Source organism: Lagenorhynchus albirostris, chromosome 7 (genome assembly GCF_949774975.1).
Source record: "Lagenorhynchus albirostris chromosome 7, mLagAlb1.1, whole genome shotgun sequence".
In the NCBI taxonomy this organism is placed as follows: Eukaryota; Metazoa; Chordata; class Mammalia; order Artiodactyla; family Delphinidae; genus Lagenorhynchus; species Lagenorhynchus albirostris.
In genome coordinates, this window is record NC_083101.1 from 20699387 (window position 1) to 20723827 (window position 24441).

The following is a 24441-nucleotide window of genomic DNA, read 5'->3' on the forward strand; positions in this document are numbered from 1 at the left end:
GGAAAGTGGGGCCCCTTCATTGGGTGTGGCCTTAGAGCTGTGGTAGCCCTAGGAGGACTGGAGGCAGGAAAGCAGGGACAAAATCCCCAGAAGTGCTCCCAGGCAGAGGGACTAGACAGTGAAAGGGGCTTAGGTGGGAATGGATTTACTTTCATAAAATTAGAATCATGTGTTCCAGCACTCAGGGGCTGAGTTAGACCAGAACTGGAAGATCAGCCCCTTCCCTTAATGTGTATCCAACACATTGTGTGCCCAACATATGTCCCCATGGGAAGCCTCAGGATACTCATAAACTCCCAAGTGGTGGCTCTCAAGCTTCATCAGACTTCAGAATCACCTGGAGTGGTCAGGGGAGAGGGGTAGTTAAGCATACAGACTTCCCAGTAAGATTCTCATTCACAAGTCTGTCATGGACCCAGGAATCTGCATTTGTGGCAGTTGTGCTGAGACTAGGCTACAAATGTGCCCTCTGGCTGCTCCTAGAAACAACTGCCCTAAGACGGTGGAGACAAGAAAGAAAAAAAAAGAGGACTGCCCTGGTGGCACAGTGGTTAAGAATCCGCCTGCCAATGCAGGGCACTTGGGTTTGAGCCCTGGTCCGGGAAGATCCCACGTGCTGCGGAGCAACTAACCCCGTGCGCCACAACTACTGAGCCTGCGCTCTAGAGCCCATGAGCCACAACTACTGAGCCGGCACGCCACAACTACTGAAGCCCGCACGCCTAGAACCCGTGCTCTGCAACAAGAGAAGCCACCGCAATAAGAAGCCTGCGCACTGCAACGAAGAGTAGCCTCCACTCGCTGCAATGAAGAACCAACGCAGCCAAAAATAAAATATAAATAAATTTATTTTTAAAAAAAGAGAAAAAGAAAGGGAGAAAGAGAGAAAGAGAAAGAAGGGAGGAAGGAAGGAAGGAAGGAAGAAAGCAAGCAAGCAAGCAAGAAAGAAAGAAAGAAAGAAAGAAGAAGAAAGAAAGGAAAGAAAAGAATGAAAGGAAGCAGAAAACATTGCTCATAGTAAGGGTTTTTTGGTTGTTTCAGTGAGCACTGGGGATTGAATATATATTTCATACTGAGGGTCATGATCAAAAATGTTTGAAAGCTACTACTTTAAGGTGACCTCTGGAGCCTTGGTGGGAGAGGGTGGGCTGAATTTGAACTTTAGGGCTTGCCTAGACAGGACACAGTGAGCAGGGGACAGAGAAGAATGGACACCTTTGTTACATTTTAGTCATTCAACAGATTTATTGCACATCTACCTATGTGCCAGGCCATATTTAAGACACTGAGGATACAATAGTAAAGAAGAACAAAGTCTACTCTCCAGGACAAATAAAACACATGGATATGTAATATAATGTTGTTAAGTGATAAGAGCTACGAAAAAGACTCACGTGATATAGGAAGGAGGGCTTGACGGAGGTGCTGATCTAGAAAGGATGATGGAGGAGCTCTCTTGAAGGTGTGGCACTGGAACTGTGCCCTAGATAAAGACAGCAAGCAAACTGTGAGAATATCTGGGGAAGGAGCTTTCCATACAGAGGGACAAGCAAGGGCAAAATTTCCTTTTATACCATGAACTCTGCTCTCTCCCCTCACCAAAGAACCGTACACAATTTACATTCTGAAACGGTGCTACCAGTATATTTACAGATCCTCACACATGATAAAATATTCATTAGCTCCTACTACATGACATAGGTGGGAAAGTATTTATTTATTTATTTAATTTTGGGCTGCATTGGGTCTTCGTTGCTGTGAGTGGGCTTTCTCTAGTTGTGGTGAGCAGGGACTACTCTTCTTTGCAGTGCGCGGGCTTCTCCTTGCGGTGGCTTCTCTTGTTGCAGAGCATGGGCTCCAGGCGCACAGTCTTCAGTAGTTGCAGCAGTGGGCTCAGTAGTTGTGGCTCACAGGCTCTAGAGCTCAGGCTCAGTAGTTGTGGCGCACGGGCTTAGTTGCTCTGCTGCATGTGAGATCTTCCTGGACCATGGATCGAACCCCGTGTCCCCTGCATTGGCAGGCGGATTCCTATCCACTGCACCACCAGGGAAGTCTGGAACGTATTTATTTTTTTTAAATTGGGATTATCTGTACATTCTGCTCTATAATATGACTTTTCACTTGCTTATGACATTTGGTTTTGGTCTTTTTTTTTTTTAACTTTTTAGTAGTGAACATTTGGGAAAGTCTGTTGGAAAGGACAACTCCCGGCCTTTACTCTCCCGCAGGCCTGCTCTTTAATGGCAGACCCAGCACTTGACTGCCTGCGTGTCTCTGGTGTCAGGGCTGGAAATCATCTGACTGGGGTCTGCATGGTTTCCAGCAGTGGCAAAAAGACTCTCAACACTGTGACTTCTTTTCTCCTGTGATGTATTCACAGCACAACCAGCCTCAGCTGTCACCTTTAAGAGGGACTCGGCAGGCTGCCAGTGCAGACAGCCTCAGACCACATGTGGTGAAGTCCAGGCCCCTGAGGAGAGAGAGTCCTCTCTGCTCTGGCCAGAGCAGATCCAGAAGGGACTGGATGAGACCAGATCTTGTCTCCGGAAGGCTCTCAGGACCAGCCCACTTCAGAGGAGAGACGATATCAAACTGGGCAAGTCCAGGAGAGAATAACCAGCTCAGGCAGTAAAAAGCCGAGAACTAGGATTATATTTATACAAGGCAGAGTTAGAGGCACGGGTAGAGTTAAGCTGAGGGGATGAAAGGTGTAGGGGAAGGAGGGGGTACGTGAGCTTATGTTGCTTACACCCACAGTGTTCCATCTGTGTCCTAATCGGCTGTCCATGACTGTCCCTCTCTTTCATTTTTTATTCAGAAATACTCAATGATTAAAAAAAGAAAGAAAAAAAATACAACCAGGGGAAAGAAATCTTAACATCATAGAGGATCACATCCATCCTCATATGCATCAGTATTTGGAGGGTGAGAAGTGAACGTAATGACCAGAAGTGGTTGTTTAAAAAGAAAAAAAAAAAAGGAAGAGAAGAAAAGAATACAATCATGCCAAAAAGACTCAATGAGCATCTACTATGTGTTAGAACTGCGCTGTCCAATACCATAGCCACTAGCCACATATGGCTACTTAAAGTTAAAATTGAATACAACTTAAAAACCAGTTCTTCAGTTGCACTAGCCACATTTCAGGTGCTCAGTAGCCACAGGTGGCTTGGGGCCAGGTACTGGACAGTGCAGATACAGGGCACTGACATCATCTTGGAATGTTTTATTGCAGCGCTGTGCTAGACCCCGGGTTAGACACCAGCAATAGATTCAGGTGTAATCAATCAGTCACTGCCCACACAGAACTCCCAGTCAGTGAGAAAAACAAGCAAATGAGAAATTATGCTAGGCTGGGGAAACTGTGTGGTCTTTGTAAGCACGAAAGGAAAGATGGCCAACTCAGTCTGGAGGAAGACAGGAATGGTAGGCAAGACTTGAGGGTAGAGAGGGAGATGGCCTGTAAGCTGAGGATAAATAGTTAGGCAGAGATAGGTGAGGGAAGTAAGGAGCCCTAGGCAGAGGGAACAACTATGCAAGGATTCACAGGTGACAGCTGAAGAGCCAAGGAGCTGCAAGCAGTTTCGACCATCACAGCATATAGTATGGGTGGTAGAGGTGGAAGATGAGGCTCAAAAGGTATATACCAAACCTTATAGACCTAATGAAGGAATTTGGATATTAGCTATCTGTTGTGTATAAGAAACCATCCCAAGGATAGCGGCTTAAAATGGCAACTGTTTATTTGCTCACGTTTCTGTGGGTTGGCAAATTGGGCTGGGCTGAGCTCAGCTGGGCTGTTTTTCTGATGGTTACTCCTGGGGTCGCAGTCATCTGATTGCTCAACTGGGGCTGGATGGTCTAAAATGCCATATGTCTGGCATTCGGTGCTACCTATTGGTCAGGCCATGTGTCTTAAACAGGCTTGCCTGGGCTTCTTCCCATGGCGGCAGTGTTCCAAGGTGAGAGCAGAAACTACTAGAACTTTCGAGGCTTAAATTCAAAAGTAACACAATGTCACTTCCACCACATTATATTGGTCAAAAGAAGTTACAAGGCCAGCTCTGATAGGAGAAGCTACAACAAATTTGTGGCCATTTAGATCCATTACACGCTGGGGTGATGTTGGCCTGAACCAGGGCGGTGGATAGAGAGAAGTGGAGAGATTTTTGTTTTTAGGATATTTTGGAGTCAGAATTGAGAGGTCTTGGGGTTTGTTCTGGAACAAAGAGGAGAGGGTGAAGTTACAAATGACTCTTAGATCCTTGGCTTGCGTGATTGATGAATGGTGGTGCCCAGTACTCAGAGAGAAAAGAGGAAGAACAGGTTTGGGGGGAAGATAATGTTTCCAGTGTGAGTCATGTCAAGGAGAAGTGTCCTTTAGACAGCTAGGTGGAGATGGGCAGGAGGCAGGTGTATATGCAGATCTAAGGAGGAGTCTGGCTAGAGATACCAGTTTGGGAGTCTCAGGTGCCTTAAGCCTAAAGCATCTTCCAGAGGGGCTGCATCCCCAGAGCATATTTCCGGCAGGGATCTGGTAAGTCAACTCTGTGGCTGCACTGAGCCTAGCGCAGGGCAAAGCAATCAGTCTTTCCTGATTGCCAGGTTGTTATTGAGTTTCTAGGGAGAGCCCTCAGCTCTGAACTAGATCAGTGTTGCAAGTGGCAACAGCTCCTGTCAGGCGGGAGGTCTGCTAACAACAGGTCACTGACTAATAAAGTAATGAATGCATCAACACTGAGGCAGCATCAACAGGGGCTAGAGGAACCCTGATGGGGAGGCTGTGGAGGGGATTCCCTCTCTGGGTTGGATGATAGACGCCATGGCCAGCCCTGACATTCTGTGAAGGTACATTTCCCTCACCATCCCAACCTCCACTCCCACAGACACCTAACTTTCAGAAACTGCACAAGTCGTCATTGAAGACAGTTCTGCTGGGAGATCAACACTGCAGGAGGCACCTGTTAGGGTGTGAAAGAAATGTTGGCTAAGGTCCTTGCCATTCATTCATTCATTCATTTATTCATTTGTTCATTCATTCAACAAACATTCAACAAGCCCTTAGCAAACCCTGTTCTCTGTACTAGGAATACAGAGATGAATAGACTCTAGTCTAGAAGCAATTCGACTGCAACTACAAAAACTTTGTCTTGTAGCTGCTGTCAGTTTCCGGAACTGTCTTCCCATTGGACCTCAAGAAGTACTGCGGGGTCTCTTTGCTATGGTGATGGGCTATAAAGGTTTTATGAACGAAAGAATGAATGGAATAGGGACGTGGGAGACCCGGGGAAGTGTACAAAGAGGGATCTCTGCCTGGGTGGTATCAGGGAAAACGCCAAAGAAATAAAGCAACATCTCTATCTGGATGAAGAATAAGTTAAAAGAGGACATTTATTAAGTGCTTTCTCCGTGGCTATTACAGTGATATCCTCTTTCCTTGGATTATATAGATTCTCTGGCAGCGCGGTCTTGGGCACATCGATCCTATTCTCTGGAACCTCGTCCACGCACTGTTGCAGTAAGAAGGCAGGGCGGGGCGCTCTCGGCTCGACCCCGGGAGACGTCAGGCGAGAGGAACGGCGATTCGGCGGCCGGCGAGGGCGCCCGGAGGGTTTTCGCCAGAACTCCAGCCCTAGCGACGCGCGGCTTGTTGCTAAGGGCGGAGGCGCGGGAGGCTGTGGACCTTGGAGGCTGCGGATGCCCTCCGGCTCGGCGTCCTCCGTCGGCCTCAGCTTCCAGCCCGACCGGCCGGCCGGAGGGTATGGAGCCCGAGGCGGGAGGAAAAGGCGCAGCTGGCGGGAGGGGAGGTGGGAGCCGTCGCTCTCTCTGAGCCGAAGCCTCTTGCCTGGCCGAAGAGGGGAGCGGGTTCCCAGGTCCGGCCTTGCGTTGGGTGGCGTTACATCCAGTCTTGGGCAAACACCCCTCCACCCACTCTTACCCCCGACTCCCATCAAAAATAAGCTTTGGCCATACGCTTAGAGAGGGCGAGGGGCATTTGTGATCTGAACAGCCAGAAAGGAAAGACTGCGCACAGGTTGTCCCCAAAACTTGGGGCAACCTTGGGAGTTCTGATCTAGTACTGATTCCCTGACTGACTTTGGGCAAGACGCTGTTATTCTCTGAGCCTCTGTACCATTAGTGGGTCAAATCAGACCGTTTCCCACTTGCTTCTGGTTTTGTTTCTGTTTGAGCTTTGGTTTAGATTCCTTGGTCTTCCAGAGTGTAGTTTAGATGTGTGCAGAGGGAGATGTGGGGAGAGGGAGGGAGATATGAAATCATCATTTACATGAACAGTGGACCAGGAGTCCAGCTGAATAAGGTCCAGTACCCCATCTTCGCCCCTGTGTGACCTTTAGCAACTCATGACTCTGAGTCCCAGTTTCTTCATGGAAAATGACAGGTGGGTATATTCTGGAATATATCAAGGAATGTTGTACTGGAGAGTTAAAAGAGTGTTCTAAGAGTTATGTTTAGAGTGACCACTGAGGGACTTCCCTGGTGGTCCAGTGGTTGACTCCGAGCTTCCACTGCAGGAGGCACGGGTTGGATCCCTCGTCGGGGAACTAAGATCCCGCATGCGGCGCGGTGCGGCCAAAAAAAAAATAGTGACCACTGAGTATCTCAAAGCCTTTGAAAAGCAAATTGGGGCAGAAATGGGTCCTGGGATTCAGATTTAGAGATTTAGGCCTGATTCCACCTTGGAACCAACAAGGACATTGAGAGCCATATTGAATTGCAGGGTTTCCCAAGTTCTCTGTAGCCTTTCCAGGCCTGATATCGGGGACAGGGCAGGGTAACCGCCTGAAGGATCTGTTGTTGGAGAGTTTTAAAGGACTTCATGTTGTTGGGTCCTTAAAAAGCTTCTTGCCAAGCAGACTCTCCCACCTTAGTATTTCATTCATTCATTCATTCAAGAGATATTTGCCTTGCATCTGTTTTCCCAGGCTATGCTTAAAGTGCAAATACAAAAAACGAACAAGACATTATCCCTCCTCTCAAGTATAGTGCATGTTCACAATATAAACCATGGCAGGTAACTGAACAGTATTTTCATTTCTTAGTCTACTCATAATAAATTACAACATGGACATTATTCAAGTACCTATATTTTGTTCTCAAGGTTTTAAATTGCCTTGCTATATAATATCTAACATAATGAACTCTTAGCCTTAGAGTAATCAGTCACTCTGGTCAGGAGACATCATTGGCTTCAGTTTAATATCCTCCAGACTCATTTCCACTTGCATATGTTCTCTGTGTATATTTGTAATGTAAATTTAATATATGTGTATTAAGAGTAGAATTAATAAGCATGAAATTGCTGCTTTCAGCATTGCTATCACTGTTAATCTAGTAATCATGCTAGTAGTCATCATTTGTTCCTAACAGTCTGCCAGGTTGAACCAAGAGTTTAGAATGCACTAGCTTTTGCAGAGATGCAGTATAGTATGCTGGTAGGGAGCAAAGCCTCTGGAGTGTGAATGCCTGGATTCAGGTTTCAGCTCCGGCACTTATTTGCAATTTATTTGTAAACTTGGGCAAGTTACCTAACATCTCTGTACCTGACTTTTCTCATCTGCAAGATGAGGAGAGTAACAACATGTATCTAAGAGGCTTGTGGAATAGATTAAATGAGTTAAATATAAAGCGCTTAAACAGTCCTTTAAGTGCTATTTTTAATCTTCACAGAAGCCCAATGATAGTTATTATCCCATTTTACACATAGGAAACTGAGACTTAGAGAGGTTCAGCAACTTGCCCTAGGCCACAGTATAACTGTAATTCAAACCTAGGCCTCATTTCAAGGCTAATGCACCTAATTAAATATTATTCTGACTACTCTATGCTGCTCTAAATTATGAGAATAAGCCATGCTATCAAACAATAATTAGAATTTATTTGAATTCTTTTTTTAAATAAATTTATGTATTTATTTATTTTTGGCTGCATTGGGTCTTTGTTGCTGCGCGTGGGGGGCTTTCTCTAGTTGCAGAGAGCGGGGGCTACTATTTGTTGCGGTGCGCGGGCTTCTCATTGCGGGGGCGTCTCGTTGCGGAGCACAGGCTCTCTGCTCTCGGCGCGCGGGCTTCAGTAGTTGTGGTTCACAGACTCTAGAGCACAGCCTCAGTAGTTGTGGCGCATGGGGTTAGCGCAGGCTTCAGTAGTTGTGGTTCACAGACTCTAGAGCACAGCCTCAGTAGGTGTGGCGCATGGGCTTAGTTGCTCCGCGGCATGTGGGATCTTCCTGGACCAGGGCTCGAACCCTTGCCCCCTGCATTGGCAGGCAGATTCTTAACCACTGCACCACCAGGGAAGTCCCTATTTGAATTCTTAAAATACAGTTGTTGGGACTTCCCTGGTGGTCCAGTAGTTAAGACAACCTGCTTCCAGCGCAGGGGGTGTGGGTTTGATCCCTGGTTGGGGAACTAAGATCCCACATACCTCGGGGCCAAAAAAACAAAACATAAAAACAGAAGTAATATTGTAACAAATTCAATAAAGGCTTAAAAAAAATGGTCCACATCAAAATAGAGTTGTTAAAATGCAATAAAACTGTGTTTCTTCTTTGTAGATGTTGATAATGGAAATTCTGGGCAGAAATCAGGAAGTCTACCTAGTTAGAATTTTGAGCAAATGATGTTTCTGCCCACTTTCTCCAGATCTTTAAATAAAGAGTTTACATGTGATGATTTTGAAAAGCACTTCCATCTCAAATTCTATGATTCATCTTAATAAAGTATTATTTTAAACAGGAAAAATTGCCTTTCTCACAAAAACAGAAAGCTCTGAAGTAAGCAGTCACCTCTGAAGATTTTTGATGAACAGAAGTACTATGGGTAAAATTAAAATATTTAATGATGAATTTAAATATATCCTATTTTGCATATTTTAAAAATAGTTGTATAATTAACATTATGGTATAGTTTCCCTAATTATTGGAAATGTGCAGTTATAAAATCTTGGAATTTTGCAAAATAGCTCTTCCTTTGTGAGGGAAAATACACTTAATCTCTTTAATTAACAATCTCTTATTTACCTTGTAAATCTCCTTTCAGTGCAAACATATGCTTAGAGAAGAGATTAATTTAAGTGTCTTTTCACTAATTACAGAGATTAGGAAGTGGCTGCCTGGACTATTTTCCAAAGGATAAACTTTACAAAAGTATTGAATACAGCAGCTCACCGAGAAGATCCTACTGGTTTGGGGGTAAGTAATTCTAAAGGTTTTCTTTTCCTTAGAATGTCCCATGAATACACTTCAGATGGAAGTATGGCTCTCAGAAGATACCAGCTAAGAATCCAATCAGTTTTAAGCAGAGCCAATCCATTTATAGCATATGCAGTTTCCAGTGACCTAGATCTATGGATGCCATCTGTCCTTAGTTTGATGACAGGGTTGAAAAATGGGTTAGGTTGGCAGATAGGAAGCCCTGCAACCTCTGTCTAACTACAAACAATACAACATTCCAAGCTTTTTGAAAACTATCCTGAAAATTTTCCTGTGGGCATATTTGTGTTACCTGAAAAACTGGATTCCCCTCTTGGTGGGTGTCAAGCCAAAAGACACAACCAAGCCAAAGAGCTTGGAGAGAAGGAAGGATTTAGTACTTGCAGCAAGAACACCAGGGATATTTCCCAAAACAGTGTCTCTCCGAACAGCAAAACTGGGGAAGTTTTACGATAAGGGTGCATGCATATTTATGAAAGGGCTCAGGTGGTGTATGCATATTCATAAGGGGCTTGAGCAGAGGAGAATTCAGCCTAGAATTGGGGCAAAGGCTGACAGAGTTTCAGCTCTAGTTGGTTGAAGTCATCAGGGTTAGCAAAGGTCAGCACCATCATTCCTTAAGTTCCAGTGAGTCTTGGGGTTGAGTGCTTGAGGGGGTTTTGGATCCTGTAAAATAGCTCAAGAATGTGCCTCAGGCTAACCTTTACCTTCAAAACAGAACTGGGAGTCTTTACAACTGATTTATTATCTCCCTGACCTGGTCAAGAGCAAAAGCCTTGTGGCCAGGCTTAGATCACAAAATGGCTGAGGCCTAAAATGGCTTCTCTTACGTCAAAGAAATTATGTCTGGTTCCGTTCCTCTGAGGACCCTCTGCCCTGTCTGCCGATGCTTGTGCTTGTTATAGAGAATCCTACAATGTCTGAACTAGAAGGGACCTTAGGTTCGCTATTTCACAACAAATGTGTTTGTCACACTGTGCAAGCCACTTGAAGTACAGAGAAGAATATGAGAGTCCTTCCTCTTATGGAGCATATAGTCTACTAAAAATCATTTAATCTGGTGTCCTCATTTATAGATGAGGAGGCTGGGGCACAGAGGGGAGGATAGAGGAGCTCAAGGACACACAGTGAGATGAAGCAGGGCTGGGGCTAGAGCCCAGGGCTCCTGATGCCACTCACAGTGTTCTTTCCACTGCATTTGCTTCTACACTGGTGTCAACTTAAAAAATATTTACAACCTAAAAGTTGAGAGTTATATTTTATTCGGCAGGAATTTTTAGGACTTCAACTCGGGAGGCAGCATCCCAAGTAGCCCTGAGAGAACTGCTCCGAGGAGTCGAGGGGGGAGCTAGGATATATAGGAGTTTTGCAACAAAGGGCAGGTAGTCGGGAACATCAAAAGATTACTGTTAATTAAAGAAAACCATATATGTCAAGTTAAGGAATTTAGGGCTTTTCTAGGTATGGGAAGATGCAAGAGTCTGGGCTCACTGAAATCACTCTTTTTTTTTTTGAAGATTTATTTATTATTTATTTATGTATTTTATTTATTTTTGGCTGCGTCGGGTCTTAGTTGCGGCATGCGGGATCATCGTTGGGGCATGCGGGATCTTTCGTTGGGGCGCACCAGCTCTTCATTGTGGTGCGCCTGATCTCAGAGAGGCAGCAGTGAGTGGTGGTGTGAAGCGAGATCTTAATTCCCTGCCCAGGAACTGAACCTGGGTAACCTGGATGAAAACCAGGAATCCCAGCCACCACACCCCCTGGCTCTTGCCCCCAGTAAAAAATACATTTCTCACGGAGGCAAAACTGTAAAAACAGGTACAAAGTTTATCGTTAGAGACATAGCACAGCAACAAGTGGGAGATCACACAGAGAAAGTTTGTTAAGATAGAAGCAAGGCAGAGACGCACACCCGGAGAGAAAGGGTGTGGGCATCCTCCCTAATGAGGAGCGCAGTAAAGAGGTGGTTAGGTCATTTATATAGGGCAATTCTTCCGGGTCTTTGTTTACCTTTGGCCAATTATCTGGTTTCTTTTTCCACACGTGACCTGCCTTAAAAGTCTCTACAACATGTGTGCGCAACGTTTTTCCAAGATGGATTACAGCCCAGAGGCCTATGGGACAGCCTTAGCATCACATATTACATCACATATTATGGGGTGGTGCCCCCTCCTTTTTAAAATTTTTTAAATTTTTTGGTCTTCATTGCTGTGTGCAGGCTTTCTCTAGTTGCGGCGAGCCAGGGCTACTCTTTGTTTTGGTGCGCAGGCTTCTCATTGCGGTGGATTCTCTTGTTGTGGATCACGGGCTCTAGGTGCACGGGCTTCTGTAGTTGTGGCATACGGGCTCAGTAGTTGTGGCTCACGGCCTCTAGAGCTCAGGCTCAGTAGTTGTGGCTCACGGGCTTAGTTGCTCCGTGGCATGTGGGATCTTCCCAGATCAGGGCTCAAACCCGTGTCCCCTGCATTGGCAGGCGGATTCTTAACCATTCTGAGCCACCAGGGAAGCCCCCCAACTTTTTTGACCACCAAGGAGGCTTTCTGCACATGTGCAATGTTTTCCATGCCCTAAGGATGATCTCTTGATCTTTTAACAGGGTTTAGTCCTACTCTGTCCCTGCCATAAAAATGTCCAATGTCTGGTGATTTACCCTATTTCTGTTGCTGGTTTTTATATTGAGGTGCAGATCTCGAAATGTAGTCAGGAGTCCGGTCATAAGTGTGTAGTCCGGAGCCCATTTGTCTTTTGCCTCAGGAAATGTAAATGGGGCTGGTAATGAATGTCTGGCCTGGAGCCCATCTTCTTCTCACCCCAGGAAGTGTGAACAGGAGGCCAGTTGTAAATGTCTAGCCTGGAGCCCATCTATCTCCTGCCTCAGGCGGGCTTGTCACTAGTTGTGGTATGTGGGTTTTCTCTTCTTTAGCTGTGGCACGCAGACGCCAGGGCACATGGGCTCTGTAGTTTGGGGCATGCAGGCTCTCTAGTTGAGGCACAAGAGCTCAGTAGTTGTGGCACGTGGGCTTAGTTGCCCCGCCGCATGTGAGATCTTAGTTCCCCAACCAGGACCCGTGTCCCCTGCATTGTAAGGTGGATTCTTTACCACTGGACCACCAGGGAAGCCCCTGAAATCACTCCTTTGATATGCAGGATACTGGGGCCAGTATCCTGTGTTTTCATATCCCGAGTTTCCTCTGGGCTTACCAGTTCACCATAGGCTGTGGCTTCAATCGCTGATGACTGTGACATCCTTTGTTTACTGATATGGCAGGAAATATTCCATTTCTCACTGGTTACCTATTCTTGTCAGGAGGTCAATTCTGGCAACTTTCAAATGTAGGCTGAAATTCTTCTGGAAAACTGTGGTGGGTTTTTTGTTTTAAGTGTGTTTTTTTTTTAATCTATTTTATTGAAGTATAGTTGATTTACAATGTTGTGTTAATTTCTGCTATACAGTAAAGTGATTCAGTTATACATATATATACATTCTTTTTCATATTTTTTTCATTATGGTTTATCACAGGATATTGAATATAGTTCCCTGTGCTATACAGTAGGACCGTGCTGTTTATCCATTCTATATATTATAGCTTGCATCTGCTAATCTCAAATTTCCGATCCATCCCTCACACACACACTGCCTCCGCCCGCTCCTTGGCAACTGCAAGTCTGTTCTGTATGTCTGTGAGTCTGTTTCTGTTTCGTAGATAAGTTCATTTGTGTCATATTTTAGATTCCATGTATAAGTGATATCATATGGTATCACTTTCTCTTTCTGACTTACTTCACTTAGTATGATAATCTCTAGTTGCATCCATGTTGCTGCTAATGGCAATATTTCATTCTTTTTTATGGCTGAGTAGTTTTCCATTATATATATGTACCACATCTTCTTTATCCATTCATCCATTGATAGACATTTAAGTTGTTTCCATGTCTTGGCTGTTGTAAACAGTGCTGCTATGAACATTGGTGTGCATGTATCTTTTCGAATGATAGTTTTCTCTGGATATATGCCCAGGAGTGGGGTTGCAGGATCATACTATTTTTAGTTTTTTGAGGAACCTCCATACTGTGGAAAGCTGTGGTTTTTAAAGGGAATGATATGGGACTTCCCTGGTGGTCCAGTGGTTAAGACTCTGAGCTTCCACTGCAGGGGGCCCAGGTTCAATCCCTAGTTGGGGAACTAAGATCCTACATGCCATGCGGCCAAAAAAAAAAAAAGGTAATGATGTGATGGAGAATACTTGGTGAGTTTTAGCTGCTGTTTCTGCCTGTAGACTGTTCTTCCTAGAACTAGGTAGGCTGGTCATGCCCATAAGAGACTCATCTCCTAGAATTTCTTTAAGCAGAGCCCCAGAAGAGATGGGGCCTGGGTTCTCCCACCTCCACCCTCTGGCATCTCAGGGGACAGCTAGTTGCAGAGGAACATTACCCAGAGTAGCTGAGATTAGGTCCTAGTCACGTACCTTCAGTCCTAGCAGATGTCCACACTGGCCACATCTTCTGGTCTCTTTTTTTTCTCTGTTTCACCAGCAACCAGTATAGGTAGGACCTGCACAAATTAGGTGCTTAGGGGGTGTTTCCTGAATGAGTGTATGCGTGAGTATCTCTCTTTCTCTTTAGTTCTCACCTTGTTAGTTGTTGGGGGTGATGCAAGTAAATCTAGAAAACATTTAATAATTCTTTTTATTTGAATATAGTGTATCATCCATTATTGACATTATTTAATTTCTACGCCAGTGGCTCTCAAAGTTTTTGGCCTCAGGACTTCCTTGCACTCTTAAAAATTACTGAGGACCTCAAACAGCCTTTGTTTATATAACTTGTAGATTGGATTCTACTCTGCCACCTCCTTTTGACATTAAAACTGAGATATTTTAAAAATAGTTACATATTAACTCATTAAAAAATAAAACTATTGCATGTAAACATAAATAACAATTTTACGAAAAATAAACATACTTTTGAAAACACAAAAAATCTTGGTTGGAAGAGAGTGGTATTGTTTTACATTTTTGCAAATCTCTTTACTGTTTGGCTTAAACAGAAGACAGTTGGAGTCTCATATCTGCTTCTGCATTCAATCTATTGCAGTATGTTGTTTGGGTTATAGTATAAGAAGAAAATCAGGCCTCACACAGAGACATAGTTGGAAAAAGGAGTATCGGAAAAAGGAGTATCTCACAGACTCCCTGAAAGGTCTCAGGAATCCCCAGCAGTCCTGAGACCACACTTTGAGAACTGCTGGTCAGGTCATCAGCTGTATTGTCTCATTTAGTGTCACCGTCTCCCACATCTCATTCTTACTACAGCATAACCTCATGACCCTGGCACACTGATTTAGAGAAGTGTCACAGTGAAATTATTTAATAGCAATCCGGCAAGCTAGGAAGGTTATATAGCCTTTTAGAATAACTAAGGCTCTTTTTCAAGAAGCTTTATTACTGGTGTAAATTATTCTCTCTCCCTCTCTTTTTTTTGGCCACACCTCGTGGCTTGCAGGATCTCAGTTCCCTGACCAGGGATTGAACCCGGGACACAGCAGTGAAAGCCCGAATCCTAACCACTAGGTCACCAGGGAACCCCCTCATTATTTCCAAATACACACTCTTAGTATTTATTTTATTATGGCAGAATATATTTACATAGCATACAATTTATTATTATTTATTATTATTATTTAGTACATAGACAACATTATGCAACCATCACCACTGTCTAGTTCCAGAACATTTTCATTGCCCCAAGGCAACTTTGTACCTATTAAGTAGCCATTCCCCATTACCCCATCCCTTGGCAACCACTGATCTGCTTTCTGTCTCTATAGATTTGCTGATTATGGGTATTGCATAGAGATGGATTCATACAATATGTGGCGTTTTGTGACTGGCTTCTTTTGCTTAGTATTATGTTTTCAAGGTTCATCGTGTTATACTATGTATCAGTACCTCATTCCTTTTTTTTTTTTTTCCACTGGGCCACGCAGCTTGCAGGATCTTAGTTCCCCTACCAGGGATTGAACCTGGGCCCTTGGCAGTGAAAGCGCAGAGTCCTAACCACTGGACTGCCGGGAATTCCCAGTACTTCATTCCTTTTTATGGCTGAATAATATTCATTGTGGGTATAAACCTCATTTTGTTTATTCATTTATCTGTTGATGGATATTTGGGTTGTTTTCCCCTTTTGGCTATCGTGAACAGCGCTGCTATGAACATACATGTATAAATTTTGGTTCGAACACCTGTTTTCAATTCGTTGGGCTATATCCCCAGGAGTAGAATTGTTGGATCGCATAATAATTCTATGTTTGACTTACTGGGGAACATCTTAATATTTTCAAAATTAGTTTTGTTTTTGCTTTTGTTTATCTGCTAATGCTGTATTGGAGGATGCATTCCCAGGGCCATAAGAGTGAGGCAGAAAAAGGAGGAAAGCAAATACCTACAGTTTGTCTTTTTCAAAAAAAGGATTTTTACATAACCATACTACCTACCATTATTGTGCCTAACACAGTTAACAGTGTGTATTCTTCTTTTTACTAAACAGGGAACACAACTTCCAGCAGCCACGTGGGATGCTATTCGGGTGCCATCTGAAACGAGCTCGTCCCCAGAAGGTCTCATGCAGGTTCTGTGCAGTGATGGGGAAACTGCAGAGCAAACTCAAATACAGCAATTATAAATACAGGTACAGCAGCCCTCCCTTGAGTGGGATCCCAAGTTTTACGCCGCATTACAATTCTCCCCTAAAGAAAGAGAAGGCCCAGAGCCATCACTGATGACCTTCCCTGAACAGTCAGTTTGGTCTGTTTCCTTTTGGATAAGAAACATCTTAGTAGGTAGTGTCTGCAGCCACAGAGAGAGGGGCCCTACATCTTTGGGAATCATCTCTAGAGTGAGCAAAGACTCTGGGCTTCTTCCTTTATCAGATTCCAGTCATTCACTCATTCTGAGCATTTACAGAGTTAATAATACCATTTCTGGTGATGTCAGCATGTCTCCTTTCTCTACTCCTTTTCTATCTTTCTCCTCAGCCTGGCCTGAATTCCTACCATAACCCACACTCTTCTTCCCCTTGCTCCACTGTGCACCCTATACCATTGGGCCCCTCATTTTCCATCCTCTCTTTAGCAGGCCCGATGGATTTAGAGACGAGAGAACTCAAACTAAAGCTTTTCAAGAGTATAGCCCAGCCCACGTGGATACCGTCTCTGTTGTTGCTGCTCTGAACTCAGACCTCTGTGTCTCCGGAGGAAAAGATAAGGTGGGGTGTGCAGTGCTTCCCAGGGAACCAGCTTATTGCAGAGAAGGGAACGGAAGGGAACCCTGCATTTCTAGCAGCAACGTTGAGTAGTGTTAAAAATATGGGCTTTAGAGTTAGAAAGACTGGGTTTAAATTCCTGCTCTGCAACTTTGTATTACTTTGGGCAAGTCTTTTAATTCTCTTGAGCTTCAGTCTCCTTATCTATTAAGTGGGGATAGTAATGCCAACTGCACAGGACCGTTGCGAGGACTGAATGGTAAGACGCTTGGTACTCTGCCAGACCACCCACATGATTTTTATGAATGACAAGTATCCTTATTCCAGCCCGTCCATTTGTAACCTACCTGCAGACACAGGAGTTATAGCAGCAAAAGGAAACTTCTAGTCTCTTTTATGCCTCTCTTCTGCCAAAATGTCTACTTTGGTGTGCATCGTGATTCCTCCCATTGTCACTAAATCTCTTTGCTTTCTCTCCCTCATATTTGGATCTATTGTAGCACTCAGATCTAGGCTCTTGCTGGCAAAAACGTTGATTATTTTGTGATAAATAATGCCTCTAATTTTCGGTAGCCATTTAGAATCTTCAAATTCCATTTTCATACTGTATTTCCTTGATTCTAAGATGCACATTTCTGCATTTTAACACCTCTGAAATCGGGATGCATCTAAAAATTGATGATATCACCATTTAATTAGCAGCATTTTGTCTTAACATCTATATCATCTTAGACGTATGAAATTTTATATATATGATCCTCACCTGTGAGGGGTAGATAGAGGAAGGGTTATCCTCTGTTTTGCAGATTAATAAACTGGGATTTAATTAGGTCAAGTGCTAACACGCTCCTTATTCCCTAGCAATGAACTACAGAGACTGGGCCAGAGAATGCTCTGAAATCCTGTTTAGGGGGAGAAATACAATAAAATAGAAAAGTATGTACCTGGAAAAAGGATGGAAGGAAATTTTAACAATGATTCTCTCTGGCAGATGGGATATGGATGAGATATTTTGAAATTAAAAAAAAGGATCTGTTTCACAACAATGTGACTATACTTTTAACACTACTGAACTGTACACCTAAAAATGATTAAGATGGTAAATTTGAGAAAAAAGAAAAAGTATGATACAGTTTTAGGGGAAAAAATCTAATCCCATGTAGATTTTCCTTCAGGATCTACAACCCGAAGAACCTCAACCTAAATCAGTTCCCCCAGGGGAGTGTTATCCCAAGCCCATCAGTAAGGTTCAGAGGAGTGGCCCAGTGGCTTGGGGAGAGACAGAAGAACTCAAAGTAGGGGGGCATAAGGACCGAGCAACAATAAAACCTTGATAGGGAGAAATTAGGTAGAGAATGAGGTAAAGGCTTGTTGTTTCAGTTCAACTAAAATATTCTAATGACTCTCTGCAGACAGTTGTGGCCTATAACTGGAGAACTGGAAATGTGGTGAAAAGGTTGAAAGGACATGAGCGTGAAATCACAAAGGTAATTGTCATATGATTATTATCATGGAGGGAATTTGGAATTGAATAAAGGAATGTCTAATAGCTCTAGGTAGTAAGAGTGATTGAATATTCAGTGTTAAGGAAAAATGCTGGGGCTTCATTTGACGGTGTGAAGCCCTACTCCAGGAAAAGCAAAGCAAACCATTCACTAGCTATTGTTACGGGTATAGGAGACTAAATTTTTGTTTCATTATTAAGCCCTTCATAGCCCGAGTGGGAAATAGAGAAGGCTGAGATTAACTCTCCCTGACCTATCCTAGCCTAACAGGGTCTTGTATTGAAGGCTTACTGAGTGTTTACTATAGCTAGGGAAATGACAAACTCCCCATGCTCAGGAACCTTTTAGCCTAGCTGGGGAAATGTTTAAAAAGCCAACAACAGTTAAATAAAAATTAATTTGTTAAAGAGCATTACATAGTAGACTGAGCTTCCAGTGAAAATGGTAATGTCAATTTATATAACTCGCCTATCTGAAGTCCACATAAATGAACTAAAAATTCACAAGCAAACTCCATCATAATGAAACTAGGCATCAGCGACCATCACACAGCACAGAATATACTTACCTACCAGGTACAGTGCATTTGGAACCAGCCTGAGAAAGAACTCCAGGCTCTAGCGCTCTTATCTCCAGCTCTTTTTCCCATTTTCAAGTCCAATGAAACAAACACACTGGAGCTTTTTTTTCTTGAGCAGATAGCTTGTATTTACAAATCAGGCCAGTTCTTCAGTGCCTCTCGCGACAAGATGGTCATGATGTGGGACTTGCAAGGCTCCTCGCAACCAAGGCAGCAGTTCTCCGGCCACAGCATGGTGGTCACTGGATTGGCTGTGAGTCCAGGTAAGGTAAAGCTAGCCGATCTCTTCCCAACACCGTTGTACTTTCTGAAAAGCCCTGTTCCAGGCCTATCTCATGGACCGTCTTCTTGCCACTGTTTCCAAAGACACATCACAGCTATGCACTGGCTCTCGTGACAACACCCTCCTTCTGTGGGATGTGGGGACCGGACAGTGTGCGGAGAGAGCATCAGTCTCCAGGAACCTGGTATGAACTCAAACTTGGTACAGAGCAGGGCAGCAGGAGGGAGCATGGGGTGAGGAAGGGCCTGGGAAAGAGATCAGGAGACACATGACCAGGCACTAGAGGACTGGGTCCTAATTACTGCTCACCCCCCAACTCTCTGTTAGACCCCGGCCTCTCAGGGTTATCGGATTAGATGATCTCTTAAGTTCTTCCACCCCAGAGAACAACTCCACTAGTTTATATTGGAGTTTTAAATGGTGTCCTCACTTATTCCTTCAAAACATAGTTATTCCATATCTTCTGTGGACCAGATACTGTGCCAGAAGCAGGGGTAGTGACCCAGGGCACAGTCCCTGGGCTCCAGGAGCTCACGGTTTATGCTGATTGTGTGTTCTGTATATGTAACATTATGCAGAGAAATAAGCATGACCTTTTGCTGTATGTGTAATTTGCTCTGCTTATGAAGACCAGTGTTTTCTGTAGCAAACTGGTATATCAACTCCACAGCCTTTGGGGTCAGTCATACCTGGATTCAAATCATGGATTCCTTACTTTTTAGGTGTGCTACCCCAAGAAACTTACTTAGAGTCTCAGTGTCTTCATTTATACAATGGGGAGAATTATATCACCTCACGTGGTAATGTCCTTTAGTGGTTGTCAATGTCAGTCATAGTCATCTTTTCCAGTTTTGAAGACAACTGCCCATGGAAACATGTGCTTGCCCTGTGCCCCTCCATACTTGTGCAGGTTTCTGGAAGAAAAGAAAATCGTGTTACCCTGGGTTGTTCTGAAAACTGTTTCATGTCTGTCCAGCAGGGGCTGCAGGGATAAAGCAAAACAAGAACACCCTTCCTGAACCCTGTGAGGCCTCAAGCTAGGGTTTCGTTGATCTCACTTTAGAACAGGGGCTGCTCTCCTTAGGTGTAACCCAGCCAGCGGTGTTTGGGTTTCAGGCACTCTAAGAGTGCCTGCATGCATTTTGGGGCTCACAACTGGCCCAGCTGCTTCCATTGCTGCTGATAACCTAGGAACTGCAGGTCGCGCATGACTGGTGGGAATCTGCAAAACATAAAATCCCTCTAAGTCAGATGTGCTAGGTTCGACATCTTTGAGAAATGATGGCAGAGATGCTATTTAGCGAGATTTACAGGAATTACAGCAGAGGAATGACATGGTATGGAGAAGTTTTGAAAATTTTGCCTCTTCCAGGTCACTCACCTGTGCTGGGTCCCCAGAGAACCTTATATACTCCAGACCTCTGAAGATAAAACCATCAGGTGGGCTTACTAAGCAGCAAGAAAGTGTTTCTGGTGAAGGTTTGTGGCTCCCATGCTTACATAACCTGTTCCTACTCTGCTTCTCCACATTGCTTCTCCTTCCACCCCTCTGCCCCTCGCCAGTGCTGGGGTCTCTCTGATTTGGGTGGATCATGGATCATGTGGTTAGAGGTTGAGTGGCAGGAGGTCATCTTGTTCTGACCGGTTTCCAAGCAGCTGATTCTGCCAGCCCCCACTGTGGAGACGTGTTCAGAGTAACCTCAGAGTCAGTCACTCACTCGTCCCGCCCCTCAAGCAGCCCTTGCTTGGCTCCATATGTTCTCAATCACTCAGCCCTCTGGTGAAGCCCTCCCTGTGGAAGTAGGGTCAGAATCACCATCAGGCAAGTCAGGTGAAGTAAACCCTTCTTAGACTAGAAAGCATGACCAGAAACTTTGGATCTCAGAAGAGATTCTACTTAGAGAATGGGAGGAAGGAGATAAAGAGGTAAAAATGAGACAAGAGGCAAAACAAAACAGTCCCAGTAGACCCCATGGCTCAGGTTGGCCAAGACCTATAAATCTTCTGTATCTGATTCTGGAATGATGACTGCTCCTCTCCATCATGATAAGTATCTTTAAAAATTTGTTTTAAATCGCAGACACAGAAATATTCTCTTGTCTGTTGAAAGTAGTATCCCAAAGGACCAAATTAACAAATTAACTTGTACAATTAAGATACTTGGTCTAAATTCCTGTTAATTAGATCTCAGAATAGAAAGAACTCAGATGTCATTCAGTTTGGTTATTTCCTGCCAGCTTTGGAGTCTCTGAGATTGATCTGGTTCACGTTGCTGTTTTTAGGTAAATCACGGCGTTCCATTCTGACTGGCCAAGGCGGCAAAGAGCCAAGACTTTGCCGTTAACAAGTTGTTACAGGTGCCTTTCAGCACATTTACTATAAACCCATTCCCTGCTGTAATTTCTTTCAGATTATGGGACAGTCGGGGGCTGCAGGTAGCTCATGTATTTCCCGCAAAGCAGCACATCCAGACCTACTGCGAGGTCAGTGAGGATGGACACAAGTGTATCTCCTGCAGCAGCGGCTTTGGAGGCGAAGGCTGTGAAGCCACGGTGAGAGACTGCAAGGTTCCAGGTGTTTGGTTGCTGATGAGAAATGACTTCCTCTGGCTTCCTGCCTGTACTGGGCTACACAGGCAGGCTCTACTAATGTCTCAGGCCTATTCCAAGTGCATACTGTCAGTGATCCTTTGCATTCCAGACACTTCTTTCAAGGAACCACCATTGCCTAAGCTCTCTGCATTGGTCGCAGAAAAGAGGAATGTGATGAAAGTCAAGATAGGAAGGCATTAAATACAGAACCAGCCTGTTAATGTCCCTACTCCCAACAGAGCTTAGAAAGGGGAGGGACTGTTTGAAGAACCAAGTGTGTTCCCACTGTACGTGTGGTCACAGTAAAGGAGTTCAAGCTCTTCGGGAAGTTTGGAGCTCTAGTGTTGGTTGAGGGCCCATCCCATCCCTAACCCATATACCTTTCCTTGCAGTTAATTTCGGGATTGATTGCCTAGGCTCCTCCGAAGTACCTTGGATTTCTTTCTTTCTTTCTTTCTTTCTTTCTTTTTTTTTGGTTGCACCACACAGCTTGCAGGATCTTAGTTCCCCGACCAGGGATCAAATCCGTGCCCTCAGCAGTGAAAGCACAGAGTCCTAACCACTAGACCGCCAGGGAATTCCCAGCACCTTGTATTTCTAATTGTGAGATATCAGTTTAAAGGCTTATCTATAATCCAAATAGGACAATTACAGTTCCCATTTTATTGGACACTTACTATGTGCAAGGCACTGGGCTGAGCACCTTATAGTGCATTATCTCATTTAATCCTTAAAACAACCTTGTGAGTTAGGTATTATTATAATTCCCATTTTACAGATGAGGAAATAGAGGCACGGCAAGTTGAAATCTCTTGTACAAGACCACACTAGTAAATGGTAGGTTGAGGTGTTGAATCCCAGGCTATTGATGTAGCATCTCTTCTCCAGGCTAAGCATTTCCAGCTCTTATAACTGTTCCTTGGATGACATGGTGTCCAGTGATTTCATTATTTTGGGGGCACAATTCCATCTGCTCTTGTCTGTGAGCATTATTCTCCAGGTGTGGTCTGATTTGTATCAACAAGAGTGGGCTGGCAGGACTATCGTCTCCCTAGTTATAGAATCTAGTCTTCTTATACCAAGATTCAGTGTCTAGGCATTACATCGGAAGGTCTGCACCTGTATTTACTTATGAGAAGGTGCTCCTAACTATGGGGCCCCACAGGACCCACAGATGCCAAGAGGCTGTTATAAGGCAGCTCTTGAGCTGTCATAGAAGAACCCCATTCTGTCCCGTCGTGCTACAGGCCTTGGAGCTTTCACTAACCATGATGATAATAATGAAGGCAACAACCCTCTGGCACATCCGTAACCTGGGTTGTTTGAGGCATAGTTGTTGCTGAAATAGTCACCGCATGGCTGGATGCTTGGGTGTGTGGATGGGATGGATGAAGATAAGGGTGTCTATGAGGAGGTAAGTGGAGGGAATAGGTGCATCATGAGACGCCGGGGAGAGGATATCAGTGAATGAAGCATGTCTAATGCTGGGGAAATACGTACGTGTGAGCCAGCCTCTGTCATTACTTTGCAGTTGTGGGACCTAAGGCAGACGCAGAACAGAATCTGTGAGTACAAGGGGCACTTCCAGACTGTAGCATCCTGTGTCTTTCTACCAAGAGCATTAGCCTTGATGCCTATGATTGCTACCTCATCGCATGACTGCAAGGTGAAGATCTGGAACCAAGACAGCGGAGGTAAGGAGACTGCTGTTAATGCTTCTCAAAGATACATGAAGTCCTACAGGCTTCCTTAAAACTCTTTCTTCCATAGCTCAGCATATACAAAGCCACCCATGTCCTGCCACTGTCCAGTCCCATAGTGGTTAAGAGATGACACCAAGAGGCCAGAATCTTTGTCCAATCTCTGCTAGGAGCTGTCACCATGTAACCCCTGGTATCTTGTTGTACAGATTCATTCCTGAGAGCTCAAATGTATTTTGATTCTTTTATTCTTTCTACCTGAAGTTCCTCATCTGGTTTTAACTTGTGATGCTCAAAATGTCTGGAAAAGAGAATGAGAATTGCCATTTTAAAATTCATCCTCGAGGACGAAAATGAGACCCTTAACTCAGAGGGCATGAGGTGGGGTAAGGATAGTCTCAGAAAGACTCTGCCCTCTCTTGACTCTGCAGCCAAGGTTTGGGATCGCAGTAAGGCAGTGACACTTCAAAGCACCAGAGAAAAAGATGTTTAGGGAACAAGCTGCCCAGAGTCCTCCATGCAGTGGTGCGGCAGAACCAGCTCCTACTGGCTGATTGTTAAATATTCAGGAATATTTAATACGGTCGTGGTGGGAGTATTTACACCATGAAAACTGGCAAACGCTATGAATGAAGGTAGTTTTTCTTTTCCTTCCAAAAAGCCAGTTTACCAGCACCCCACTGCCTCAGTGCTCTTCTGTCCTGGACACTGGCTTCTGCCACACACAGGGATAACATTAATTTAGAGAACCTCAAGCCACATCCCTTTGACAGTCATCTCCCAGAAACTCAGCTCCCAGCAGGGGAGGATAGGGTCGCTCCCTCAGAGAAAAGGTACGGGATCACGTCTAGTGGCTCACAAGCCAGGTGTGGGATCACGTCTAGTGGCTCACAGCGAGTGCAGCCTGGCTGTACCCTCCCGTGGAGTTGTGGGAGGAGGGGGAGAGCAGCTGTTCTAGATGCAGGAATCAAAAACCTGAGCCAGGGAGAACCAGGTGTGCAAGCACTGCCCTGCCTGCTAGGCATGAAAGTGTAGCTCTTAGACGAGCAGAGCCTGCAAGATGCAAATGGAGGAGACTGGGTCAGCTGGCAGCCTCAGGCCGCCCTTCAGCTCCCCCATCATCCTTTGTCCTGAAGGGAGCTAGACCCCAGGGAGCCAGCAGCTGAAGATCAGTGTTCTTATCTGTTTTCTCTGCGCTGACCCATGCTTTGTTCTCTGGGCAGGGGTCTGAGGGTAGCATTTTAACAGGCCTTGCAGTGAGGCCCCAGTTGTCCAACGTACTTCCAGGTG

General features: G+C 44.6%; 1 protein-coding gene across 1 annotated transcript; it reads left to right on the forward strand.

Annotated features, from left to right (window-relative positions):
* The first annotated feature begins 5666 nt into the window (after positions 1-5666).
* Positions 5667-24295, forward strand: WDR31 (WD repeat domain 31). Its single transcript, XM_060153688.1, has 12 exons — positions 5667-5759; positions 6295-6400; positions 9112-9208; positions 15779-15919; positions 16363-16495; positions 17905-17979; positions 18696-18840; positions 18944-19044; positions 20233-20300; positions 21271-21412; positions 22983-23145; positions 24288-24295. Exons 4-12 carry the CDS (start codon positions 15807-15809, stop codon positions 24293-24295), a joined length of 948 nt encoding a protein of 315 aa, XP_060009671.1. The 5' UTR covers positions 5667-5759; positions 6295-6400; positions 9112-9208; positions 15779-15806.
* Positions 24296-24441: the final 146 nt, after the last annotated feature.